Here is a 22,623-nt window from a genome sequence, read left to right as displayed (position 1 = left end):
CATTTGGGTGGCGTTATGCTAATATTTTCACATAGTGACGTAGCTATGTGGGTGCGTGTTAGATTGAGCCGTTTTAGGTAGGCGTGGTTGACTCTTAATTTTTATAAAGAATATCTCTTTGGATTTGAGACTTTAGTCTTTGCAACTTTACAGATCTTCTTTATGCACCAAGAGCTTGTAACACTCCAAAGAGAAAGGAAAACTTGAAATCGCATCATATGACCCCTTTAAATTAAGTTTTGTTAAAAAAATGACCCACCTTGTAGTTTCAATAGATGTTTTTAGCACAACTTGTGCTTGTCTTTGGTAAATCATGTCTGCACACAATTTTTGTTGATTTACAAAATTTCTTCCTCAACAGGCCCAAGACCCCCAAATGCTTGACCAGCTATCTAAAAACATCACAAGATGTGGCTTATCTAACTCTACGCTGAACTACCTCCGAGTAAGTTAATTTCCATCAGTCTACAGAACGGTCGATTTGAATTAAAAAACATTGCTAACAGGTTTTTCTCTCCCACAGCTTTGTGTAATCCTGGAGCCCATGCAGGAGCTGATGTCCAGACACAAGACGTACAGTCTCAGCCCACGAGACTGCCTCAAAACCTGTCTGTTTCAGAAATGGCAGCGGATGGTGGCCCCACCAGGTGAGAATGGGGCGACTTTCATCTCAAAATCAAACATCCAGCAGTGTCCCACCCGAGCCTCAGATATCTCCCTTTGCTCTTTGTCCAGCCGAGCCAGCAAGACAAGCCCCCAACAAGCGAAGGAAGCGAAAAATGTCCGGTGGCAGCACGATGAGTTCCGGAGGGGGCAACAACAACAACAACAGCAACAGTAAAAAGAAAAGTCCAGCCAGCAGTTTTGCGCTCTCCAGCCAGGTACCTGTAAGCATCTCATTTTGATGTCCATTTTGAGCTATGGGAGACGGGTTAGCGGGAGGAGGGTGGACCAATGCTTGTATTTAAGTTATACCTTATATTAGGAAGACAGACCCAACATATAGACAAGTGGACATGATCCAAAGCTGGGCAGTCCCTGGTCCTTTAGGGCCGCAGGTCTGTGGGTTTTTTGTGCTTTTTGTCAGTCTGTTGGGTGTTTTGAGCTCCAGAGACGCAGCCAACACTAGAGACCCGAGGTGGAATGAACCCATGCAGCACTCAAGGATCCGGGATGCCCACCATGGCAGAGCTATTTAGTGTTCAGCATGGTGAACATAGCCTTTTCACATACAGCACTGCTGGTTTAAGTTCCCGTGCTGATTTGGGCTTGTAGTGGGCAGAATAGTGGAGGTGTAGTTCCTCAGTGCCTTCTGCAGTTCAATGTGGTGTAGAAAGCCACCGCGTCCCCCTACGGAGCACCCCCAGGTTGCGGGGATAATGATTGCGCCCCTTCCTGTCCCCTGCAGGATGTGATGATGGTGGGAGAGCCCACTCTGATGGGAGGGGAGTTCGGGGACGAGGATGAGCGGCTCATCACGCGGTTGGAGAACACACAGTTTGATGCGGCCAATGGCATCGACGACGAGGACAGTTTCAACAGTTCCCCCGCCCTGGGCACCAACAGCCCCTGGAACAGCAAAGCTCCTTCCAGCCAGGAGAGCAAAAATGACAACCCCACCTCACAGTCATCGCAGTAGAAGTGTTAGGGGCTAGCGAAAGGCTCGAGGACCCCTCGCTCGCAAGACCCGGTCCTAGACTTCTGCTTTGACAAGTCCTCAATTGGCCACACGTGAAATTGACCCTCCTCCTCTGTTGCCGTCAGACATTCCGTTTTGTTGATTCTTTTGTTTCTTTGAGAGTCGTTTTCCAACATGTCTCGATCAGGCTTAGCGATCAGGCTGTGGGTTATTGTTCCAACCTCGGGTCTCTCTGTGCGTGCTGTGCTTTGACACGCATGGCCGTTTCTGTTGTGCTCACTTGACAGGAAAGGATCACTTTTTATCTGACCGTTTAGTGATATGACCATTGTGTGCACCTCAGATTCAAACCCAAAGCTCCATTTTTAAAAACTCAATTATTTGTTTTGTAGGACCTGGTTGGAACAAAAACCTGTACAGTTCCGGAGCTTGAGGACCGGAGTTGAGAACCACTACGTAAAGTCCTTTAAGTAAAACTAAATAAAGTGTAAAGCATCGAGGTTCTTGAGTTTGGTCATGCCCGAAATGGTCACTGAGAGCTTGCCTGACCATTACGCCAGACTCAAAAGAAGTGTTTGATTTTTTTTTTTTTAATTGTTTGCATTCTGTTTAGTTTCTTGTTCTTTTTTTATTTTTTATAACGATTTCTAAAGTGAAAAAATAAGCAAGCAAACAAAAACTCAAAATATCCTTTGCACTCTTGTCACTGTATTTTGGATCTATTTTTCTTAAAAAATGATTGATGAATTTTGTTCTTATTAAAACAAAAAATGTATGATCTTTAACTGGAAAACGCTGTCAATCTCAATGTAAAATAAAAAATTTTGTATTGTTACTGTTATCAATATTATTGTAAGTAGATGCTAATTTGCTTTAAGCTTTACACCTATCTGTCTTTGTTTCTGTTTTAATCGTCTTTGAAAATGAGATTACATGATCATAGCATGTATGTCTGGGAACTGCATGTGTCAGACATTAGCTATCGCAGCTGTAACAGTCTCATTGTTCGCAGGATCTAAATCCTACACTGTTAGTACAACGGCTGGTGACACATTTTGTCCTGAGACCGTAGCTATAAACATTTTGTTTCCTGGAGATTTTTAGCCTATTGAAAAGAACAGGCCGAGCTCAATGCCTGTCGTTCACACTGATTATTAGTTTGCTTTGAAAGTTAATTTGAAAATCTAATTAGTAAGCCAGTTATTGTTTTTTTCCCCCGATGCTACAGACCAAGGAGCAAGATCCTTTAATCAACACATTTATATAATGTTTTTGTTTTTTTTATCATTTTGTTTGTGTATTTGTGATTGTATATTTAAGATTGTAGCCAAGTTCTGTATAAGTGTAATTCTATTTACTCTTCTTAGGACCCTTGTGCCCTTCACCCCTTCATATGTCAAGTAAAACTGAACCTCTCATTCCAAATTGTTTCTAAATGCATTAAAGGTACAACTACCTTTTACACGAGAAGGTAGTTTATAGTTTTGTCAACGTACAATGTATTTATTTTTTTAAAGTCTTTGCCATTGCATTATATCGAGACGATACATGTTGCTGTGTATTTGATGTTGCCTTTGTACATTTTCACATGTTGTTTTTTTTCCTCAACCTAAGATGATATATTAGTCCTTGAATTAATCCTTAAGAATTCTTATTAAAATTTGGATAATTAAACATAATCCTAATTCCAAGAAGCCCCTTTGAGGTTACATTGTATTAGGTTTTAAAACACCAGAGGGCACTCCATTGTAGGGCTTCCATTGACTTATAAAAATGGTCTAAGACCTAAACTATGGTTAAATATAACCATTCTAAGGCATACAAATCCGAAATTCATTTTTCTTCAATGTCACTTGTGAAATACAGTGTTTCTGGTTTATTTCTCAAATCGGCCGTAAAGCAGGTGTGCTCTTTTCTGTGTTTTCAGAGCACCTTTGTTTGTGGTTGTTTTACAGATATATTTTTGCCTCGTGTCTGCCATTGACAGTTGATATATGGTACCAATAAAACATTTTCACAAGCTATCATGCCTGGTATGTGGTTAAAATATACACATTAACAGTACATTAAAAACTATGAGAGGCTTCCTCAACACTGAGTTTCTGATAAGAAATGTGAACAACTCTAATAGTCAAAACTAGAGTGTTACTGACTCTTCATATTTCCAGGTAGATCCTCTGCAAACAGATCCAGATCTTGAAGTGTTTTTGTTGTACTTTACGGTTAGTACTGTGTATGCTAACCCGGTCGTTAGTAAGTGATAAATCAATCAAAGGCCACCAAGAAGCACGCATGTCCTACTTTTTAGCAGAACTGTTAAATTGCTAAGGCAGTTAACGGAAACAATTAAATTCAAGTTTATTTGTACAGCGCTTTTCACGATACAAATCATTGCAAAGCAACTTTACAGCAAATTAAGTTTCTACAATATTTAGTGGTAGCTTATCAGTGGTGACTGTCAGTTAATGTACATATGGCAGAAATGTACGGGAAAATCAATTTAAGACGTAATAAAACAGACGATGAACACTATTAACAGCAATTATTATATGATGCAATTAAACTTATAGCAAAATTTGGTAGTTCTGTATGTTGTTTCAGGGTTGGTCCTCTGAGGGCTTGGCATCATCTCTTCTCAGGTGTTCTGGATCCAGACTGAAGCTTGTGTAAATCCTAGTTATGGCAGAAACAGAAATGAATAGAGACATAATTAGCGTAGCTGCTGTTTCAACCAAGCAAAATTGATTTGTTTAACCCAAACTAAAGAATAATAATGTGCATTTGATCAGATATGGAAACTATTTCAAATGTCCCATGACAAATGTTTTTGTTCTTTGAATAAGTTAAAGCAGGAAATGATTATTAGTTTTAAATCCAACTTATTTTCATTAAGCATCCACATATGCTTATTCATCTGCCGTTAAATGTTTTTGGGTAAAAGACGTGACACTCACTTTGTTCAGATCTACTACGACATTAATAAATGCAGTTGTAACCAAAAATAATTTAAATGCACCCACTAATGTTTTCAATTAATAAATCAAGTCAATGGATATTCTTGAATTGTTAGTTCACACAAATATGAAAAATCTGTTAATTTACTAATTCTCATGTCTTTCCAAACCTCTTTCTTTTGTAAAACATAAAAGATAGGGGATTTCTTTCTCTCTCTTTCTTTCTTTCTCTTTCTTTCTTTTTCTTTTCTTTTTTTATAAAAATGTAGGCCTATATAATTTAATCAATCGATGATATATAAAATGAAATGTGTTTTAAATGAATTTCTTTAATAAACATCTTTTTTGTCATCTGGGACATTGTTTTTTTTTGTTTTGTTATTGTAATTTTGTCATTGATTTTTTTTTGTAATTAACCAATGTTCATTGTCATTAATAGTAATTTTATACATTGTTCTTTGATAATTGTTTTATGTAAACTGAAAAGAAAACTAAACATCAATTTAAAAGTTTTTGTTTACACAATATATGTACTTTGTATATTTATTATGTAGCCTATATATAAATGCACACACATGCATGTATTTCAGAAAAAAAAAAATCTGTATATAATATTAATTATATGAATATAGATATATACATGTAAATGTGCATAATTTTCAAAATATATACTGTATGTATATTTATACATACATAATAAATATACAAAGTGTACACATATTATGTAAACAAAAACTTTTATTTTGGACGCGATTAATCGTTGGACAGCACTAATTTAAATATATATTTTTAGAAACAACAGCAATAGAAAAATGCGGTCACCCTCAGTTTTAAATAGATTCCTTTCTGAAAACTGACCAGTCTTTATAGACTCAGAGCCTCCCTCCCTCTTTCTCTCCCTCCCATTTCAGTTTGTCCTAGTCTTTCATTCTTTCAAAGAGTGCCAATTCACTCTTTTATTGCTTCACTCAGTGCAGCTAAACTTCAATGTTGACATCAGGTTTCTCTCAGAGGTATAAAGACATCGGATCTATGAGAGGATTTTAGACTCACTTGAATTGAACTAAGAGGAACACGCTCAACAATAGCTGGAGAACTTTAAATATAAAACAGGTAGCTACTATTGTAGTGTTGTTTATGACTTTGCCCTGAGTGGTAAAAGTGCGGTCTTTCTAGCTTCGCCTTTTCGTAGTTAGTTCTCAGGTTACTGTTTTAGGTAAACAGTTCAGGACAATATCTGCTTAACGCGGATACGTTTGTCAATCCAACCTGTTTATTTAAATTGGTCTGACACACTGTCAAGAAGATCGAGTTTTGCTTCAGTCTGTGTTAATATGTAAGAAATTGTACAATAATAGTTCTATTTATCTAAAAATATTTTTTTGTAGCTTTCAGAGCGTTTTTCATTCCTGACAGTGTTTTTGTTTTTATATTTTAGTCAGGAAGATGTGTTTTAGGACGTAAGTAGCCTACAGTTCCTCTTTCTCTAATTATCACAGTAATTGCTGTAATTATAAAACAATAGTCATACGGTGACTGTATGTTTTAAAGAAGATTAGACTAATTATTGACATTTAATATGTCATAGGTGACGTTTGATGCTCATAAGAATCGAGACGTGACCTAAAACCCCACCGACTAATGAACATGAGGTCCAGAATGAAAGGAGTTTTTTGGAGCGGCATTTTGCCGCTGTTTCTCTGGACACTTGTAAGCGGACAACCGTCCTGTCCTATCGACACCAACAGAACAGAGCTACAAACTCCACATGAAATACCAACCAAGCTGACCTTCAATAGTGCCTTTATGTCTCCAATTGTACATTCATTTCTGGGCTCTGTCCAGCCCAATCCATTCCCTAAAGGTGAGTTAATGTGATGTAGTTTTGATCTCTGTGTCTGACAAGGTCGTATTCAGTACAAACATGTTCTTTTAGTATTAAGTCATTTGCCATCAGCAGTTTGGTTACACATGGTTTTATCTACGCAAACAACATGTTATGTGGCACAGATGAATCTAACTTGATCTGAGACTGTAATGGCTGTATTAGACTCATTAGAGGATGTTATTAAGCTGGGCTTGTTGTGCACATGGTTAGATGGTGCTTATTCAGTTGAGATAAATGTACTCAGTTAAATTGTCAGAAGCAAAACCACTGTGCAAATAACCATGCAAATGTCCATGAGATTTGAATCATCTCCCCTCCTCATTCTAAGAGCTTTGTTTACCACAAAAATATGTTTATTGCTGTACTCTTCAAGCAGCCTGTATAGTTGCAGTCAGCATCACAAATGGAAAGGCAAACTTTTAAGTTAATTATTACCTGCCAATTCATTGTATGCTAAAAAAAGAGTAGCCTACTTCTCATATTGCATGATCTCATACATTTCAAAGCTGTTCATAAAATGTTAACAATGTATAATTATTGGACCAAACATGAACTATTATGTTTATACATCTCTTCCTTGCAGACAATTATTATTTAATCTAACAATAGAATGAAGCATTACTTTACAGAGATATTACTCCATAGAAACCTCATGAAGTTGTTCAGGTTACAATGATGAAATTCTATTCATCATCACCCATCAATAGAGTATTGTGTATAGTCTACCTTTCTACTTTGACTCTTTTGCTATAATACATACTTTGCTGATATCAATGGCTATTTTAGAGTTATCACAGTTTACCTCTGAGACTTTTTTTTAGCTCTAGGAGAATGATGTGACACTGGTTATAATGTTATTTTATGCTGTGTAAATTAATATTAAAAAGAATATATACAATGTCTTGGTATGTTTTTCCTGTAGATCTGCTGATTAGAATGATAAAAGATACGAATTTCAGCATGGAGAGGGTTAAAGAGGTATGTCACACCTGCATGTAAATGAATGGTTTGATAATAAATTGCACCTTGGCCATATTTTTGAAATATGATTTTAATACAGACAGATATTAATTGACATGTGTGTGTGCTCTAGGACAGGTTTTTTTTTTTTACCATAAGTGAATCGTGCCAACACCAATATTTTGTTGTATAAACATTGATTATTTGCCAGTTTCAATTGGCTGAACTGATTACACAGCGTCAGACATGTTTTGGATACACAGTTGAGCAGAGCACATGGACACGCATAAGTACACCTCCTATATAATGTTTAAATTATTAACTGAATAATTAAATTATTAAATTAAATCTACCTCATCTTTACTGCTTAATTTAGCTATACCCACAGCAACCAACCTGTCTATCCTCTTTAACTTTTGACCAGATTTTGAAATATGAGATAGGTTTCCTGGTCTGCGTGGCCATTGGGATCCTCTACATTGTCCTGATGCCTCTAATTGGCCTAATCTTTGCCTGCTGTCGTTGCTGTGGTAACTGCGGGGGCCGCATGCAGCAGAAGCAAACTACGAACATCCACTGCAAGCGAAGAAGCTTTTACTTGGCCACATTTCTCATCACTGTACTAATTCTGTGAGCACCGGTTGGAGTGTAATGTTATTGTAATTATATTTTTGACATTTTATATTTAGCTTAATTAATATCAATTGCTATGCAGGGCAGGGAATGTTTGCATGTTCCTGAGCAGTACAAACACTTCAGAGACTGTGATGCGCAGCCCCACAGAACTCACTGACATCTTGGAGAATGTCAAAGGCTATCTTAACACTATTTCTAAGGTACACCATTCAGAGAGATTAAGTGAGATTAAAACCCAGTGTGTTTCAAATGTTTATTGTTTTTTTTAGTTTTGATAAAAAACTGAATTATTTTGAAATATTATAATGTAAAATAACTATTTACTATTTATTTTACTATATTATTTTAAAATGTAATTTATTCCTGTGATACAAAGCTGAATGTCTTGAGAAACATTTCTTATTATTATCAGTGTTAAAAACACTTGTGCTGCTTAATATTTCTGTGAAAGCCATGATTTATTTCAGGATTCTTAATAAATAGAATTATATAAAAAGAACATCACTTATTTATTTAAAATATAAATATTTTGAAGTCTTATGTTTAAACTATGCAAGGTTGATTTATATCAACAACTGAAATTAAATCAAATTATAACAATACTGAATTAAACTGAATATAGCTGATACATAAGGGAAAATTGATACAACTTTTTATTCCTCAACAGCAAATCGAACAAGTTGAGAGTGAGAGCAATGTGACTGTGGATACCGTCAAAAGCAACTTGAATGGTATGTCTGTCTTGTGTCTTTTAAGACAAGGATCACAAATGAATGGAGGCAAAACCATTGAAAGTGACAAAATTGCACTCAAATTCGAAATGCAAGAGGGAAAAACATTTTCCTTTTTGTAACATTTAATATAGTTATCTAAAAATTGCAACCATGTATGTTGCCACAATAAAAAGTTTATTTATTTTTTTGATCCATTTGTTTTCTTTTAATCTCACATTGAATTCCTGCATGTTTGTCTCATATAAACAGGGTCTTTGCTTGGTAAATTAATCCAAAATGGTCTTAAAGGTCCCCTCGACCCAGCATTGAACTCCATTACTGAAATAGCCCAAGGTATGTATGCATTTACTCATCAAGCGATAAAGCAGCTCCTTTCTTTGGGAAACTTGCTCCGTGATCAAAACTTTGCTTGTTGACTCACCTTTGCAGCATTAATGAATCCATTGATTTTAAATACATTTTGTTCTTTATGTATGTGTGTTACAGTGATAAACAGCACCAGCCATGAACTGCTGAAGCTTAATAAAACCTTGGAGCTGTTGAAACCAAAGGTGGATGTGCTGAAAGCTAATTTATCTGCTGTGAGGCAGCGGATTAACAACACTTTGCACATGCCAGACTGTGTAAACTGCACTTCCCAGCGGCCAGAACTGGACAAGCTATCACTGGAAGGAAGCCTTGACGTAAGCTAAACCATAGCTGTCATGGGGATAAACCAGTGAACAACTCGTTGGGGAATTGTGTTATGGCAGCGAAGCATGTGGAGTCCTGATTATATCCTGATTCCACTTTAGGCTCTGCGGTAGTTTCAGGTTGAGCATTAAGAGCAAATACCTGCAAAAATGTGGGTGGATCATTACACAATCATTCGCCCTTTCTTTGAAGTTCTAGACAATTTGTGGTTGTGGTTGTCTCAGGTCAGTGATTGGAGCAGAGCGAATTCTGCATCAATCTTCTGGGGAGAACATAGGCATTACTATAATACCCACACAACGTTTTGGCTTAGATTACATGACTATTATACAGCATTTCTCTTGAAGTACAGAGGACCAAGTTGTTTTACCAGTCATCTGTGCACACAAAGGCTCAAACGCTGTCATTGAAGGAAAGCAGGGAGACAGGAACAAAGGAGCAAACAATAAGGAGTAACGCAAGAAGTTATTGTTAACATGTCAATGCTTGCAAGTGCTTTCTCTTGGAAACCTAACTCTTACCTGATTGAAAGACATTTCCATAAATACAGGCTGTTGTAGAGAAAAATAAGAATGTGTCACTGTCATTGTGTATGTGGATATCAGGATGTAGTGCATTTAATTACAGCTAGTACTGCCCTCTAGTGTTAAATGTGCTGCTCTGCTTGAAACTTACAATGGAGTGAGTCCACACTTTTTTTTGATTAAAAACAAAACATGTCATTAGAATGCTATTTATAAGAATTATTAATAATCTGTGTTATAATATTTATAATTAATGTTTTTTAATAATTATACTAATATATAATATGTATAATAAATATTAAAGATGCACTTAGTATTTTTTCCTCATTAAAATGTTTAGCCCATATAAGATGAATAGTATTTTTGAAAAGTATATTTCAAATCATGCACATCCAGAATACAGTCATATAAGTAGGTTAATAATGGGGCTGAGTTCAGATGACTGTATGAAAACTACTCGTATTGTCTCGTTGACTTTAATGTGTGGAGTTCATTCTAGAGTGCTGCTGTCATGAAAGCAAAAGGATTCATACCAAAAAAAATTATTTTTTTGCTTAAAATGTAGTTTATAATGAAAATAAACCTTTGCATGTGCTTTGTCTGTCTCACAATTTGGTAGTTTCCTGATCAAAACGACATGAGGTCTGCTGTAGACGAGGCTATAAATGCTGATGTCATTGGACAGGCAAATAAGGTTAGTGCCGTATTTCACAGCTATAAAATTTCACTTCAGTGTATTCTCTCTCAATTTTGAAAACAGTTGTGCTGCTTAATATTTTGTGGGAAACCATGATAGATTTTTGTCAGGATTTTTTGATGAATAGAAAGGTCAAATTAATAGCATTTATTTAATTTTTTAAATTTTGGTAAGACTAAAAATGTCTTTCCTGCCACTTTTATATCCTTGCTGGGTAAAAAGTTAATTTCTTGAAAAAGAAAAAAGAAAACATTCATAACTTCAGTGTCCTACATATATATTTAATCGTTGCGAATGAATGATGTTCATTGTACATGTTTGAATCCCAGGGGAGAGACTTTTTTGACAGCATTCCAGAAACGGTGAAAAATGAGTCCAGCCTAAATGTGCAGGGTAAGTTTGTGTTGTTAAGTGTCCTTAATGAGTCTTCTTTCTGGGGAATCGTCATTCTCAAATGTTTGTTCACCTAAGGGTTAAGTAGTGTGATGTACTTGAAGTTACTGATCAGTCTAGTTGTTAAGTGACGTTGTGCCTTGTGTCTTTTACAGTGGCTCTGTTGCAGCTTGAAACATTAAAAACCAAGATCTCAGGTGTGACCAAAGACCTTCCTCTTGATGTATTGAAGACTATCTCAGCACCACTAACGGACGTGCAGAAATCGATCAAAGCTTTTTCTCCTGACATAGAGAGATCAAGTAAAATCAGGTACCTAAACACATCTTGCTCTAATTAACCATGATTCTCTGTGTTCAAATACAATGTATTTTTATGACAATCTCAAATAATCTCCTTTTTTTTGGTAATAGTCGGGCTGTTGGATTGGTCCTGAGCTGTCTGATTTTGCTGGTGGTGATCTGTAATTTTCTGGGTCTGCTGCTGGGTGTAGCTGGACAAAATTCTAAAGACAATCCCATTGAACGTTCCGGCACATCTAACTGTGGAGGAATATTTTTCATGGCGTGAGTATAAATTCCCCTTTGGATTTGTGCTTGTGTAACAGAAAACTGTCAGTGTGCATTGTTATATATGGTACAATAAAACTGTACGCGCGGTAATTACTTCCTCTTGTGTTATTTTAGAGGAGTAGGTTTCAGCTTCCTGGTCTCCTGGATCTTCATGTTAGTAGTCTTGATACTTTTCATAGTGGGAGGAAATACCTATACCCTGGTCTGTAAACCATGGCAAAACAAGGAACTCATCCAGGTATTTCCATCGACACTGACCCATTGTGTTTGATCGAATGACCTTGACTAGTTACTAGTTTCCAGTAAATGTACATTTTTGCATCAATCATTACCAGTATATTTGATTATCATATTGTGTTTCATAGATTATTGACACTCCAGGGCTGATTCCAGGTTTCAACCTGTCCAGGTCTCTGAATCTGAATACAAACCTGAATATTGCTAATGTGTACAGGTACGTCACACACAAGACAGCATGATGGCTGGCTGTCATATTCTGAATACTTAGGACCATGTGATATTTCAGTTTTTCTTTTTTAATAAATCTGCAAAAATGTCAACAATTCTGTGTTTTTCTGTCAATATGGGGTGCTGTGTGTACATTAACGAGGAAAAAAAAATTAACTTAAATGATTTTAGCAAATGGGTGCAATATAACAAAGAGTGAAAAATTTAAGGGGGTCTGAATACTTTCCGTACCCACTGTAAATCAATAAATTTGCTTTTTATAATTTCTAGTGACTGTCAAAAGAATAAGCCCTTGTGGACCACATTTCATCTGAATAAGATCTTCGACCTAAATAGTAAATTAAATGTTTCACAGGTGAGATATTATAACTCTTTCTTTACTTTCCTATGATTGATGCATCACTTATTGGACACTAATGGCTGATTCACTCAACAGTACACCCATGAGATTGATCAGACCTTTGATGGGGTACAAATCAACATAGCAAACATCACCATCCTCAGTCCAAAGGTAAAGTCCCAGCTAAACAACTTCTCCAACAGTGCCAGCAGTATGAACTTCAGCAACATTACACAGCAGGTACACTATATACTTCATTCTCAAAAGCACACTAGCATATACTGTTTGTGAAATCAAATGATGTATAATTTAATAATGGGTACACATGAGCATTATTCATATGGCAAAAAATAAAATAAATAGTGATTATAGCATTACACATATATGTGACCCAGGACCAAAAAATAAAAAATAAGGGTCATTTTTTTGAAATTGAGATTTATACATTATCTGAAAATATTTGGCCGAGGTACAACTATTTGAAAATCTGGAATCTGAGGGTGCAAAAAAAATCAAAATATTGAGAAAATCACCTTTAAAATTGTCCAGATGAAGTTCTTAGCAATGAATATTACTAATCAAAAATTAAGTTTTGATATATTTACAGTAGAAAATTGACAAAATATCTTCATGGAACATGAAGATGACCCATGTATTGTTGGCCATTGCTACAAATATATCTGTGCACAAGTTTTGTGTGTGTGTGTGTGTGTGTGTATTTATATATATATTTTTCCCTGAACAATATATACAGTGGGGAAAAAAAGTATTTAGTCAGCCACCAATTGTGCAAGTTCTCCCACTTAAAAAGATGAGAGAGGCCTGTAATTTTTTTTACCGAGGAATTTATCAATTAATTCTTTAAAAATCCTACAATGTGATTTTCTGGATTTTTTTTCTCATTTTGTCTCTCATAGTTGAGGTATACCTATGATGAAAATTACAGGCCTCTCTCATCTTTTTAAGTGGGAGAACTTGCACAATTGGTGGCTGACTAAATACTTTTTTGCCCCACTGTATATGCAAAATGTATTCTTTAAAATATATTATGGACAATATAAATATATTTATACTGAAAATATATTTCTGGCAAAATGGCAAAAATATGAGGAAGTACATATTGAGAATATATTTATATGAATATATTTCAAAATCTATATTAGCGATACATTTTTTGATTTCAGATTAACGACGTGTCAGGGATTAATCTGAGCTCAATAGCAGAAAGTCTGGATATCTTGGCTGGCAAACAGGTGAAAGTTACTTTTGTTTACTGGTCTTGTTAACACCCCCTGCTCTAGTCGGATCAAAGAGAATGGATCAAATACACTTTTTTTGTGTCTTTCAGAGTAACCAAGCTATAAAAGATGAACTGCATGGGGAAGCAAAAGATCTGCGAGACATCCAGACTGACATCACGTCTAACATTATGCCTTTGCTGGTGTGTTAACACAACACAAAAGACAGTACTCAGAATTTAAATTTCAACTGAACATGACATTATAATGAATGAATGAATATTAATCACAAAGTGTTCTTGACTAGTTTGTTTCAGTTTGGTTTACTATGATCTACATCCTTTTCCTCTTTGCAGCTGGAACTGAACACCACTGTTAAGAATCTCAGTGTAGTAGCATCACAAATCACTGTAAGTAAACACTAGCCATCATAAGTGCATGAGAGTATCAATATGTATAATACTGTAGCCTAAACTACAGTATATCAGTTTTTAAAATAATTGAATTATAGACCCCATGAATTATGATGATTTGCTACTTGCAGTAAATATCGTCATTCAATGTACCGTTCAGCCAGGATGCATTAAACTGATCAAAAGTGACAGTAAAGACTTTTATATTGTTACCAGAATGTCTGTTTAAAAAAAATGCTGTTCTTTTGAGCTTTCTGTTAATCAAAGAATCTTGAAAAGGTTTCCATAAAATTATTGAGCACAAGTTTTAATAATAATAATAAAAATGTTACTTGAGCAGCAAATCAGCATATTAGAATGAATTCTGAAGGATCATGTGACACTGAAGTCTGGAGTAATGATGCTGAAAATTCAGCTTTGCCATCACCGGAATAAATTAAGTTTTAAAAAACATTAAAATTATTATTATTTTATTTTTTTACAATATTAACTTTTTTATTTCATTTTGTTCAATAATTTTTGAAAAAATAATAAAAAGAATAATCTTTAATCTTTATGGCCCTAATTAAAAATGCACTAACAGTATCTTCACATTTTTTCTCTTTATTCATTTTATAGGCAGCTGTGAAAAATGTTTCCCAAAAAGTTGACTATGCTCAGGGCGTCCTGAACTTCAAAATATCACAAATAGTGAAAACTGTGAGTGTTGCACAATCAATGCTATATTTAGATAAATTATCTGTCAGGATGATTACTGTATTACAGTGATGAAAAAATCTACTGTGCATTTTCTAGTTACTGTATGCTTCTTTTCTGCAGGAGAGCAGGGCATTCATAGACTGTCAGCTGAAAATCTTTCAGACATTTATTCAGTGGACAAATCAAACAGTATGTTTATGTCTTTATTTATATTCAAGGTGCCGACTATCTTAATGGTGAATTATTAATATTATGGTGTTGCACTCTGTATAAGATCACAGAGAGGGTGGGTCGGTGTGGGCCTGCAGCTGCAGCAGTAGACCGATCAGAGGAGCTCATCTGTAAACACTTGGTAGAATCTTTGGTAAGAATCCATCATCAGCTCTAGCTGCTTCTTTTTCATTATTACAGTGCTGAGAGACTTGTAAGTGCACATGGTTCCCATCTAATAAATACGGTGGCCGTGAAGTGCAGAACAAATCACAATTCTGAAAACAAAATAACAAATTACAAACGCAAATGCAAGTCTAAAAAACTAAATAACAATTCAGAAAGCACAACAACAATTCAGAAAACATTATAACAAGTCAGAAACCACAATGACAAATTCGAAAACAAAATAAGTCAGAAAACACAACGACAAATCCGAAAACAAATGAACAAGTCAGAAAACACAACGATAAATCAGACAAACCGGAAGAGGTAGGTATAGTTTGAGACAGCACCATTGATTTGGGATCACTCACCGCTGACTGGACGAGACATCTGTCAATCAACATATACAGGGAAGAACCAGACGAAGAACAGCAGAGTCGTGGTAGAAAGTTCGGCGATGGTATTAAAGTAGCTCAGTTTAAATGTATTGTATGAATTGCCCTTACTATGGAATAAAAAATGCGGAGTGTATATTCACGTTTAGTTAAAAGTGTCTGTAGAACATCAGCTCCAGTGGCGCAGGTGGATAAGTGCATGATGTTGGCTATTTGACGCGATCGACCCGGGTTTGATCCCGCCTTTTGCCGAACTTTTTTTTCTACCAATAAGGTGGCATCCATGTAATAATTAAAATTAAAATTATAATTTACACTCAATATGTTATTATTGCATACTGTTTTATAATGTACTACAATACTGAAGTGCAGATAATTGCCACTATTTGCAACAAGTAGTATACTTGATAGTAGAAATCCTGCTATTTTAACAGTGTAAATAGGTATTTGCATTTAGTGTAAATAGCATATTGCTAAAAATACTGCTATTTTCACTTAGTGTAAATAGAATCCATTGCTAATAGGAGATTTGAAAAGGGAGGAAAAAAAGTTCGGCAAAAGACGGGATCGAACCCGGGTCGATCGCGTCAAAAAGCCAAGCGCTTATCCATCTGTGCCACTGGAGCTGATGATTTACAGACACTTTTAACTAAATGTAAATAGACACCCTGTATTTTTTATTCCATAGTAAGGGCAATTCATACAATACATTTAAACTGAGCTACTTTAATACCATCGCCGAACTTTCTACCACGACTCTGCTGTTCTTCGGCTGGTTCTTCCCTGTATATGTTGATTGACAGATGTCTCGTCCAGTCAGCGGTGAGTAATCCCAAACCAATGGCGCTGTCTCAAACTATACCTACCTCTTCCGGTTTGTCTGATTTGTCGTTGTGTTTTCTGACTTGTTCATTTGTTTTCGAATTTGTCATTGTGTTTTCTGACTTGTTACAATGTTTTCTGAATTGTTGTTGTGTTTTCTGAATTGTTATTTTGTTTTTTAGACTTGCATTTGCGTTTGTAATTTGTTATTTTGTTTTCAGAATTGTGATTTGTTTTGCACTTCTCGGCCACCGTAAATAAAACATCATATCCTGTCTTTTTCTCCAGAATGCCTTTTGGTTGAGTTTGGGCTGGTGTATGATGTTCCTGATCCCCAGCATCATTTTCTCAGTTAAACTGGCCAAGTACTACCGCAGGATGAAGTATTCAGATGTTTATGAGTAAATTATCTTATTTGTTTTTTAAATGTAAAAGCGAATCATGAAAAAGTCTACTGTTTACCTACTGTCATGGATCAATTCAAATGGTTTCCTTCTGATTTCTCTCTTTAAAGGAACAATAACTTCATGATGAATCCTTTCCCAAAGGCCCACCTCAAACCTGAATTATTGGAAAATGGCAAACAACCACCTTTTACATAAGCACATAATTAAAAATGACTGTTAAGTTATACATACTGACCCACAGACCAATGAATTGACAAGTAGACAACGATTGTAGTAAAAATAATGCCAAAGTAGCTTCTGAGTACCCTTTTCTTTATTTTTAGTGCCATAGATTGTATCATAAATTAACTTTGTGTCAAATGATTTTAGCACTTGATATTTAAATGAAAAGCACAACTTTACTGTTACAACTGTAATATGTTTGTGTATTATAAGGCATTAATGGGAGTTTAAGCTTTAGAATGCACTTTATGTGGTCCTGTAGGCATTGAAATTTATTTATGCCATTTTTTTCAATAAGAAATATGGGTATGCTGTTATATATTTATAAATTTCTATTAGACTGTCCTAATAATGAAATTAGCTCATGAATAACTGTGGAGACTGTGATTGTATAAACCAACAAGAAGTGGTGTGGAATCTGAGGCCTGTTAAACATTTCTATCTTATGTCATGTATTAATTATAATCATAATAAAAGGTGCTGACACTACCATGCTGAACCTGTTTGTTTGGTGTAAAGAATTGCTTGCCACAGTTTGTCCAGATGACCCATCGAGAAACCCTCCCCCCCAGTACCCCCTATATCCTGTGACTGAGGCCTCATGGTACAACTGCCATTACAACAGTGTGCCAATCAGGATGAAGCACTAGAGCAGTGGAGCACACATTCCACACATATCTGTGCTGCCTAGAGAGAGAGAGAGAGAGAGAAAACAGAAATCGGACCAGATTTATTCACTATTTGACATTCTGACCAAAACATTAAATATCCAGAAAATATTGTAGTATAGCAGTTTTCAAAAATGCTGAGATCATATAGCAGGAAAAATGTTCATTTAAAAGTATACTAGCCCATTTCTCGATATTAGAGCTAACACTTAGCATTCGGATTAGTAAATACCAGAGATACTTAGACATGCACAACAAGGGCATAACTGGAAAACCACGCAACTTGTCTTGGAATCACATTTCACATTTAATCTTTTAAAGAAATTAAATTAAAATTAAATTGATCAAAAGTGATAGAAAAGAAAGACATTTAGAATGTTATAAAAGATATGTATTTAACTGTTCTTTTGAACTTTATATACAGTATATATAAAATGGAGTCACAAAAATGAATGACGCAAAAATATAAAGTTTTAGTTTTAATGTTTTAAAAATGTTTTTTAAGCACAAATCAAGACAGGAGTAATATATATATATATATTAGTATATATATATATATATATATATATATTAGTGCTGTCAAGCGATTAATCACGATTAATCGCATCCAAAATAAAAGTTTTTGTTTACATAATATAAGTATGCGGTTTATATTTATTATGTATATATAAAATAAATACACACACATGCATGTATATATTTCAGAAAAATATGTTATGTTCATATATTAAATATATTTATTTATAATATAAATGTTATGAATATAAACAAATGTAAATACATGTAAATATTTTCAAAATATATACAGTATGTGTGTGTACTAATATATACATAATAAATATACACAGAACACATACATATTATGCAAACAAAAACTTGTATTTTGTATGCGATTAATCGTTTAACAGCACTAATATATATATATATATATCCTTTTTTAAATAGATTTTCAGCTCCATCTATTTAATTGTCAGCACCACTGACAGAAAATCTTTTGGTTTTGACAAAATAACTTTATTTGTATCGTATCAGCAGATAGCCATCATAAATCAAAGAAGAATTTTCATAGAAGTATATTTTACCTAGCTGACGAGGAACACTTTGTGTCAAACTCAAATGCAGTTATGGCTGGGTTTTTGACCGGCGAATGTGTGTGCAAATGTGCAATTTGTCCATCATTAAAACGGCAGCATCACATTACGTTTTTTTCAACAGGTTACAAAGTTGTAGCTTTATGGGCGCTCAGTTTTTCCTGTTGTAAAATACGTTTGGCCAAAATGTCATTTTATAAAAGATGAAATGCTACTGTATGCACACGCTATTTAAGTGTAGGCTATTGGCTATGACTAATTTAGATGGCAAATGTCCTCTCTCTGCAGGTCCGGTCTCAGACCTCAAATGCAAAAAACATGAGCCTTTATACGTGACGTGACATGTGGCCAAGTATGGTGACCCATACTAGGAATTAGTGCTCTGCATTTACCAATCCAAAGTGCACACACACAGCAGTGAACACACACACACTGTGAACACACACCCGGAGCAGTGGGCAGCCATTTATGCTGCGGCGCCCGGGGAGCACTTGGGGGCTCGGTGCCTTGCTCAAGGGCACCTCAGTCATGGTATTGAAGGTGGGAGAGAGTGCTGTACATTCACTCCCCCCACCTACAATCCCTACTGGTACGAGACTCGAACCCACAACCTTTGGGTTACGAGTCCGACTCTCTAATCATTAGGCCACGACTTCCATTATACAGTAGACATACTAGTGTTTCTTGCGTAAATACAACGCTGTACTTCTACAAACAAGAATATATTTATTTACCCTTGCAAGATGTTCAGCTGCTCTGCTGTGGAACTTCAGTTCACTGCACTCAGTCAGTCAAGACAGAGTTATGAGGTTTGACTGAAAGTTTGAGCGGATCCAACAAGATTGAGTCACAAACTCTTTTTAATACCATTCATTCGCTAAATATATTTGTAAAACAGACGGACAGACGTAAAGGGTGACCAATAGCATTGATTTATTGACGAAGAAAATTTAAGAAAAAAAAAAAAAAGAAAAAAGAAAAAAAAGGGGCTTCGTAGTGGAAGGACAAAAAGGGCATGTGTTCTGCACAGGTTGAGTCCTACCTGTGCACGTGCCTGTTTGTAAAAAAAATAAAAATAAGATTTACATTTGTGTAGACTCATTCTTGCAATCATCTCTAATAATCAAACTGGAAATGTTTTTTTTTAATTTTTATGAATGTTTTGTCCCACATCTCAAGAATCCGCAATTACTCAAACATGCCAGTATGAGTGTTAAACAATTCACTTTTTCCTCAGCAGACAGAATGCGGCACAGATTTGTCTAACAGTAGCACACACAGAGATATTTCAGACATTTTTACTAAATGTTTTTAAATGTACATTTTTAGTGCCTTTAGTTAATTACTTTAGATCATAAAATAAAATACATTCAAATACATTGAGCAGAACACTCAGTCAAACCAATACTTAGTAAACACTTGCATCACAAAGAGAAAATAGAAGTGTTTCAGCTCTCCAAATACAATTAGCTATGACGAGTCAATTCAGGGCAACACAAGCCTGTCCAATGTGATTGAGTTTGAAGCTGGTCACTGGATAATAGAATTTAGTTGAATTGAATTTAAAGCAGTGCTGTGAATGCTGCTGCTGAGCTCAGTAGGAATGCAGAGGGTGGGGCTGTACAGACCTAGTGAGTTTATAAAGCTTTGCATTGGAAACACATCAGAATTCCCCTCTCTGACCACAAAACCAGAAATCACTAATGACGGCTGTGACACTTTAGCTCACAAACAGACTTGAAAAGGAGTGGCAGCAATACATGAGTCATATTTAATTGCTTTTTACTGTGTTATAATCCCTGTGAATACAAGAGCAATTCATGAAATATATAAGGCATTTAACATGAAATGACCAAATCTATAATGTCCAATGATTAAATTTTATATTACATTACATTTTATATTACTGTATATTTTTATATATGACATTAATGACAAATACAGTTCTTAGCTTACATCTTCCACGCAATTGTCTTAAAATAATAATTACACCAGCATATAATGACAAACTGTAGTGTCAACCGAAAAAAAATATTCTAAGAGTTTATACAATAAATGATCTAGAGCATGAAATATGGATAATGCTTAGTCATCTCTGACCTTGCATTAGGATCAGGGTGACAGCATGCCTTTATGTGATGGCTATAAAAAAAAGACACAACTGAAAGTTAAGGAAGAGAAAATACTGTTTTAAGACACCAAAAACATATTAGATGAAATGCAGCAAACTTGATAAACATAAAAACAACATATTACATTCTATATTAGGAATAATTAAGCAGTAGTTAAACATCTGTGCATTGCGAGTTATTACTTTACAATTTCAATAGTTAATGAAATATGGTTCGATCCGAAGCTCCTAATTTTGTTCAGACCATGTTATGTAAATAGTACTTCTTAAAGGGACAGCTGACCCAAAAATGAAATTGTGTCATTTATTCACCCTCATGTTGTTCGAACTACTTGTTTTGTAGAACACAATATACAAGCAATACAATGAAAGTCAATGGGGTCCAAAGATTGTTTTGGATGAAATTGTCTTTTAATGTAAGGATAAAACGGTTAAATTGTTTATCAGAATCTATTCTTAAGTGCTCCAAAGAAGAAAGTCATACAGGTTTGAAATGACATAAACATGAGCAGATGATGACAGAATTTCATTTTGGGTTAACCTGTACCTCTAAGACCCTTTTAATAACAGTCTATTGAAAGGGTCAGACATGATTTGAGAGTGGGAAAGTCAGACCAGCTTGGCTTGAGATGTCACTTGAGATCCAGAGGAAGTCCTCTGCTTGGTTTCCTGCTGCTCAGCATCTCTGAACAGTCCCTTTGGTTGACGTGGAGGAGTGAGCGGAGGAACTGTGGGTGACTGAAGGATATCTGCGTACCTTTGGCTCGGTTTGGTCTCCCTTTGGAGAACTTTTCTGAGCAGCGGTTTCAAAAGCCCAATGGTGACCTGGCTGCCATGAGCCTCGAAAGGACCAGAGTTCTGCATTGAATCAGGCAGGTTTTTCAATACAATATTAAGTATGCTCATCACAGTCATGTCCTCTGGACAAAGAGTCCATAGCAGGTCCAAATAGGGGTCCAAGTCTCTATGTTGGGACACTTCGCACAGCAGAGCAATGAAAATCTCTTTGTTCAGAAGCGGGCTCTGCCGGCAGAACCTCTCAGCTACTTGCGCAATCCATTCCCACTGTCCTTGCTTGATGAGAATCCGCAATGCTTGCATTATCGCTTTAGGTCGCTCGCTGCACAAAAGCAGCTCCACTTTCAGGTGTTGGTAGGTTCCATTGCAAGGGAGCACCGTCAAGGCCCGTTTATAGAGCGGCAAGCTCTCAGAGCTCTCCTTCATGCCGTAACCCCACGAAGACTTGGAGGACCCGCCAGATTGTTGTTGTGCCAGTTCAAGAATCCTGGGGAGCCAGCTGGGCTGGAATTTGAAGATAGATTGGCACAAGAGCTCAAAAACAGGCACCGTAGTGTGTTTCTGCTGACCATTGCAGTGAGCAAAGTTTGCTGTGGGTTGCACAGGGCTGAGGATGATTTTCCATAACTCAGCAGGAGCTTTAGACGACAACAAACCCTCACCGTTGCACCTCAGATGCAGAACCGCTTGCATGGCATGCCAGGAGTAAGTGGGAAAGAGATGGAAGATGCTGTTTAGATATTGAAGATTCTCCCTCTCTAGCTCACCGCTAAGCAGCCGGCAGATCTCTTGCTGCACCAAGCTTTCACAATAGTTCTCTAGATCTTTGTCCGAAGCCTTCACCACTGATGTTTTGATGTCCTCCA

The 22,623-nt window shown here is 35.9% G+C and overlaps 3 protein-coding genes across 6 annotated transcripts in view; 2 read left to right on the top strand and 1 right to left on the bottom strand.

The window, feature by feature from the left end:
• Nucleotides 1-2,268, top strand: part of LOC107588657 (LIM domain-binding protein 1-A-like) — a 3,365-nt gene extending 1,097 nt beyond the window's left edge. Inside the window, exons 4-7 of one of the 4 annotated variants that reach the window (XM_016276849.1) lie at nucleotides 362-445; nucleotides 524-647; nucleotides 736-887; nucleotides 1,409-2,268. In XM_016276849.1, the coding sequence (XP_016132335.1) occupies nucleotides 362-445; nucleotides 524-647; nucleotides 736-887; nucleotides 1,409-1,639 (591 nt within the window). In that variant the 3' untranslated portion in view covers nucleotides 1,640-2,268. The remainder of the gene's footprint in view (nucleotides 1-361; nucleotides 446-523; nucleotides 648-735; nucleotides 888-1,408) is intronic. The other 3 variants (XM_016276850.1, XM_016276851.1, XM_016276852.1) reach the window with 3 other exon arrangements.
• A 3,308-nt stretch (nucleotides 2,269-5,576) lies between these two features.
• On the top strand, nucleotides 5,577-17,554 carry prom2 (prominin 2). The gene is made up of 25 exons (XM_016276848.1): nucleotides 5,577-5,706; nucleotides 6,032-6,053; nucleotides 6,182-6,457; nucleotides 7,404-7,459; nucleotides 7,866-8,071; nucleotides 8,157-8,277; nucleotides 8,745-8,808; nucleotides 9,061-9,144; nucleotides 9,298-9,494; nucleotides 10,648-10,722; nucleotides 11,055-11,118; nucleotides 11,274-11,430; nucleotides 11,532-11,684; nucleotides 11,805-11,928; nucleotides 12,056-12,144; nucleotides 12,429-12,513; nucleotides 12,595-12,738; nucleotides 13,683-13,751; nucleotides 13,847-13,939; nucleotides 14,093-14,146; nucleotides 14,768-14,848; nucleotides 14,969-15,037; nucleotides 15,123-15,212; nucleotides 16,729-16,841; nucleotides 16,955-17,554. The coding sequence occupies exons 3-25, from the start codon at nucleotides 6,235-6,237 to the stop codon at nucleotides 17,040-17,042; spliced, it is 2,499 nt and encodes an 832-aa protein (XP_016132334.1). The 5' UTR covers nucleotides 5,577-5,706; nucleotides 6,032-6,053; nucleotides 6,182-6,234; the 3' UTR covers nucleotides 17,043-17,554.
• A 2,268-nt stretch (nucleotides 17,555-19,822) lies between these two features.
• The window catches only part of LOC107588654 (Hermansky-Pudlak syndrome 6 protein homolog), an 8,737-nt gene continuing 5,936 nt past the window's right edge, over nucleotides 19,823-22,623 (bottom strand). The window contains exon 2 of the mRNA XM_016276847.1: nucleotides 19,823-22,594. Within this exon, the coding sequence (XP_016132333.1) occupies nucleotides 21,569-22,594 (1,026 nt within the window). The 3' untranslated portion in view covers nucleotides 19,823-21,568. The remainder of the gene's footprint in view (nucleotides 22,595-22,623) is intronic.

The sequence above is a fragment of the Sinocyclocheilus grahami genome, unplaced genomic scaffold (assembly GCF_001515645.1).
Source record: "Sinocyclocheilus grahami isolate Dianchi unplaced genomic scaffold, SAMN03320097.WGS_v1.1 scaffold106.1, whole genome shotgun sequence".
Lineage (NCBI taxonomy): Eukaryota > Metazoa > Chordata > Actinopteri > Cypriniformes > Cyprinidae > Sinocyclocheilus > Sinocyclocheilus grahami.
The sequence above is the reverse complement of the archived record's forward strand: the minus strand, read 5'-3'. Positions and strand labels throughout refer to the sequence as shown.

Excerpts from the sequence above, each read along its gene's own strand:
- prom2 (XM_016276848.1), top strand. The coding sequence starts at position 6,235 with ATGAACATGAGGTCCAGAATGAAAGGAGTTTTTTGGAGCGGCATTTTG. Across the intron at positions 11,431-11,531 it reads GAGAGATCAAGTAAAATCAG|TCGGGCTGTTGGATTGGTCC; the intron begins GTACCTAAACAC and ends TTTTGGTAATAG. Across the intron at positions 14,849-14,968 it reads TATCACAAATAGTGAAAACT|GAGAGCAGGGCATTCATAGA; the intron begins GTGAGTGTTGCA and ends TCTTTTCTGCAG.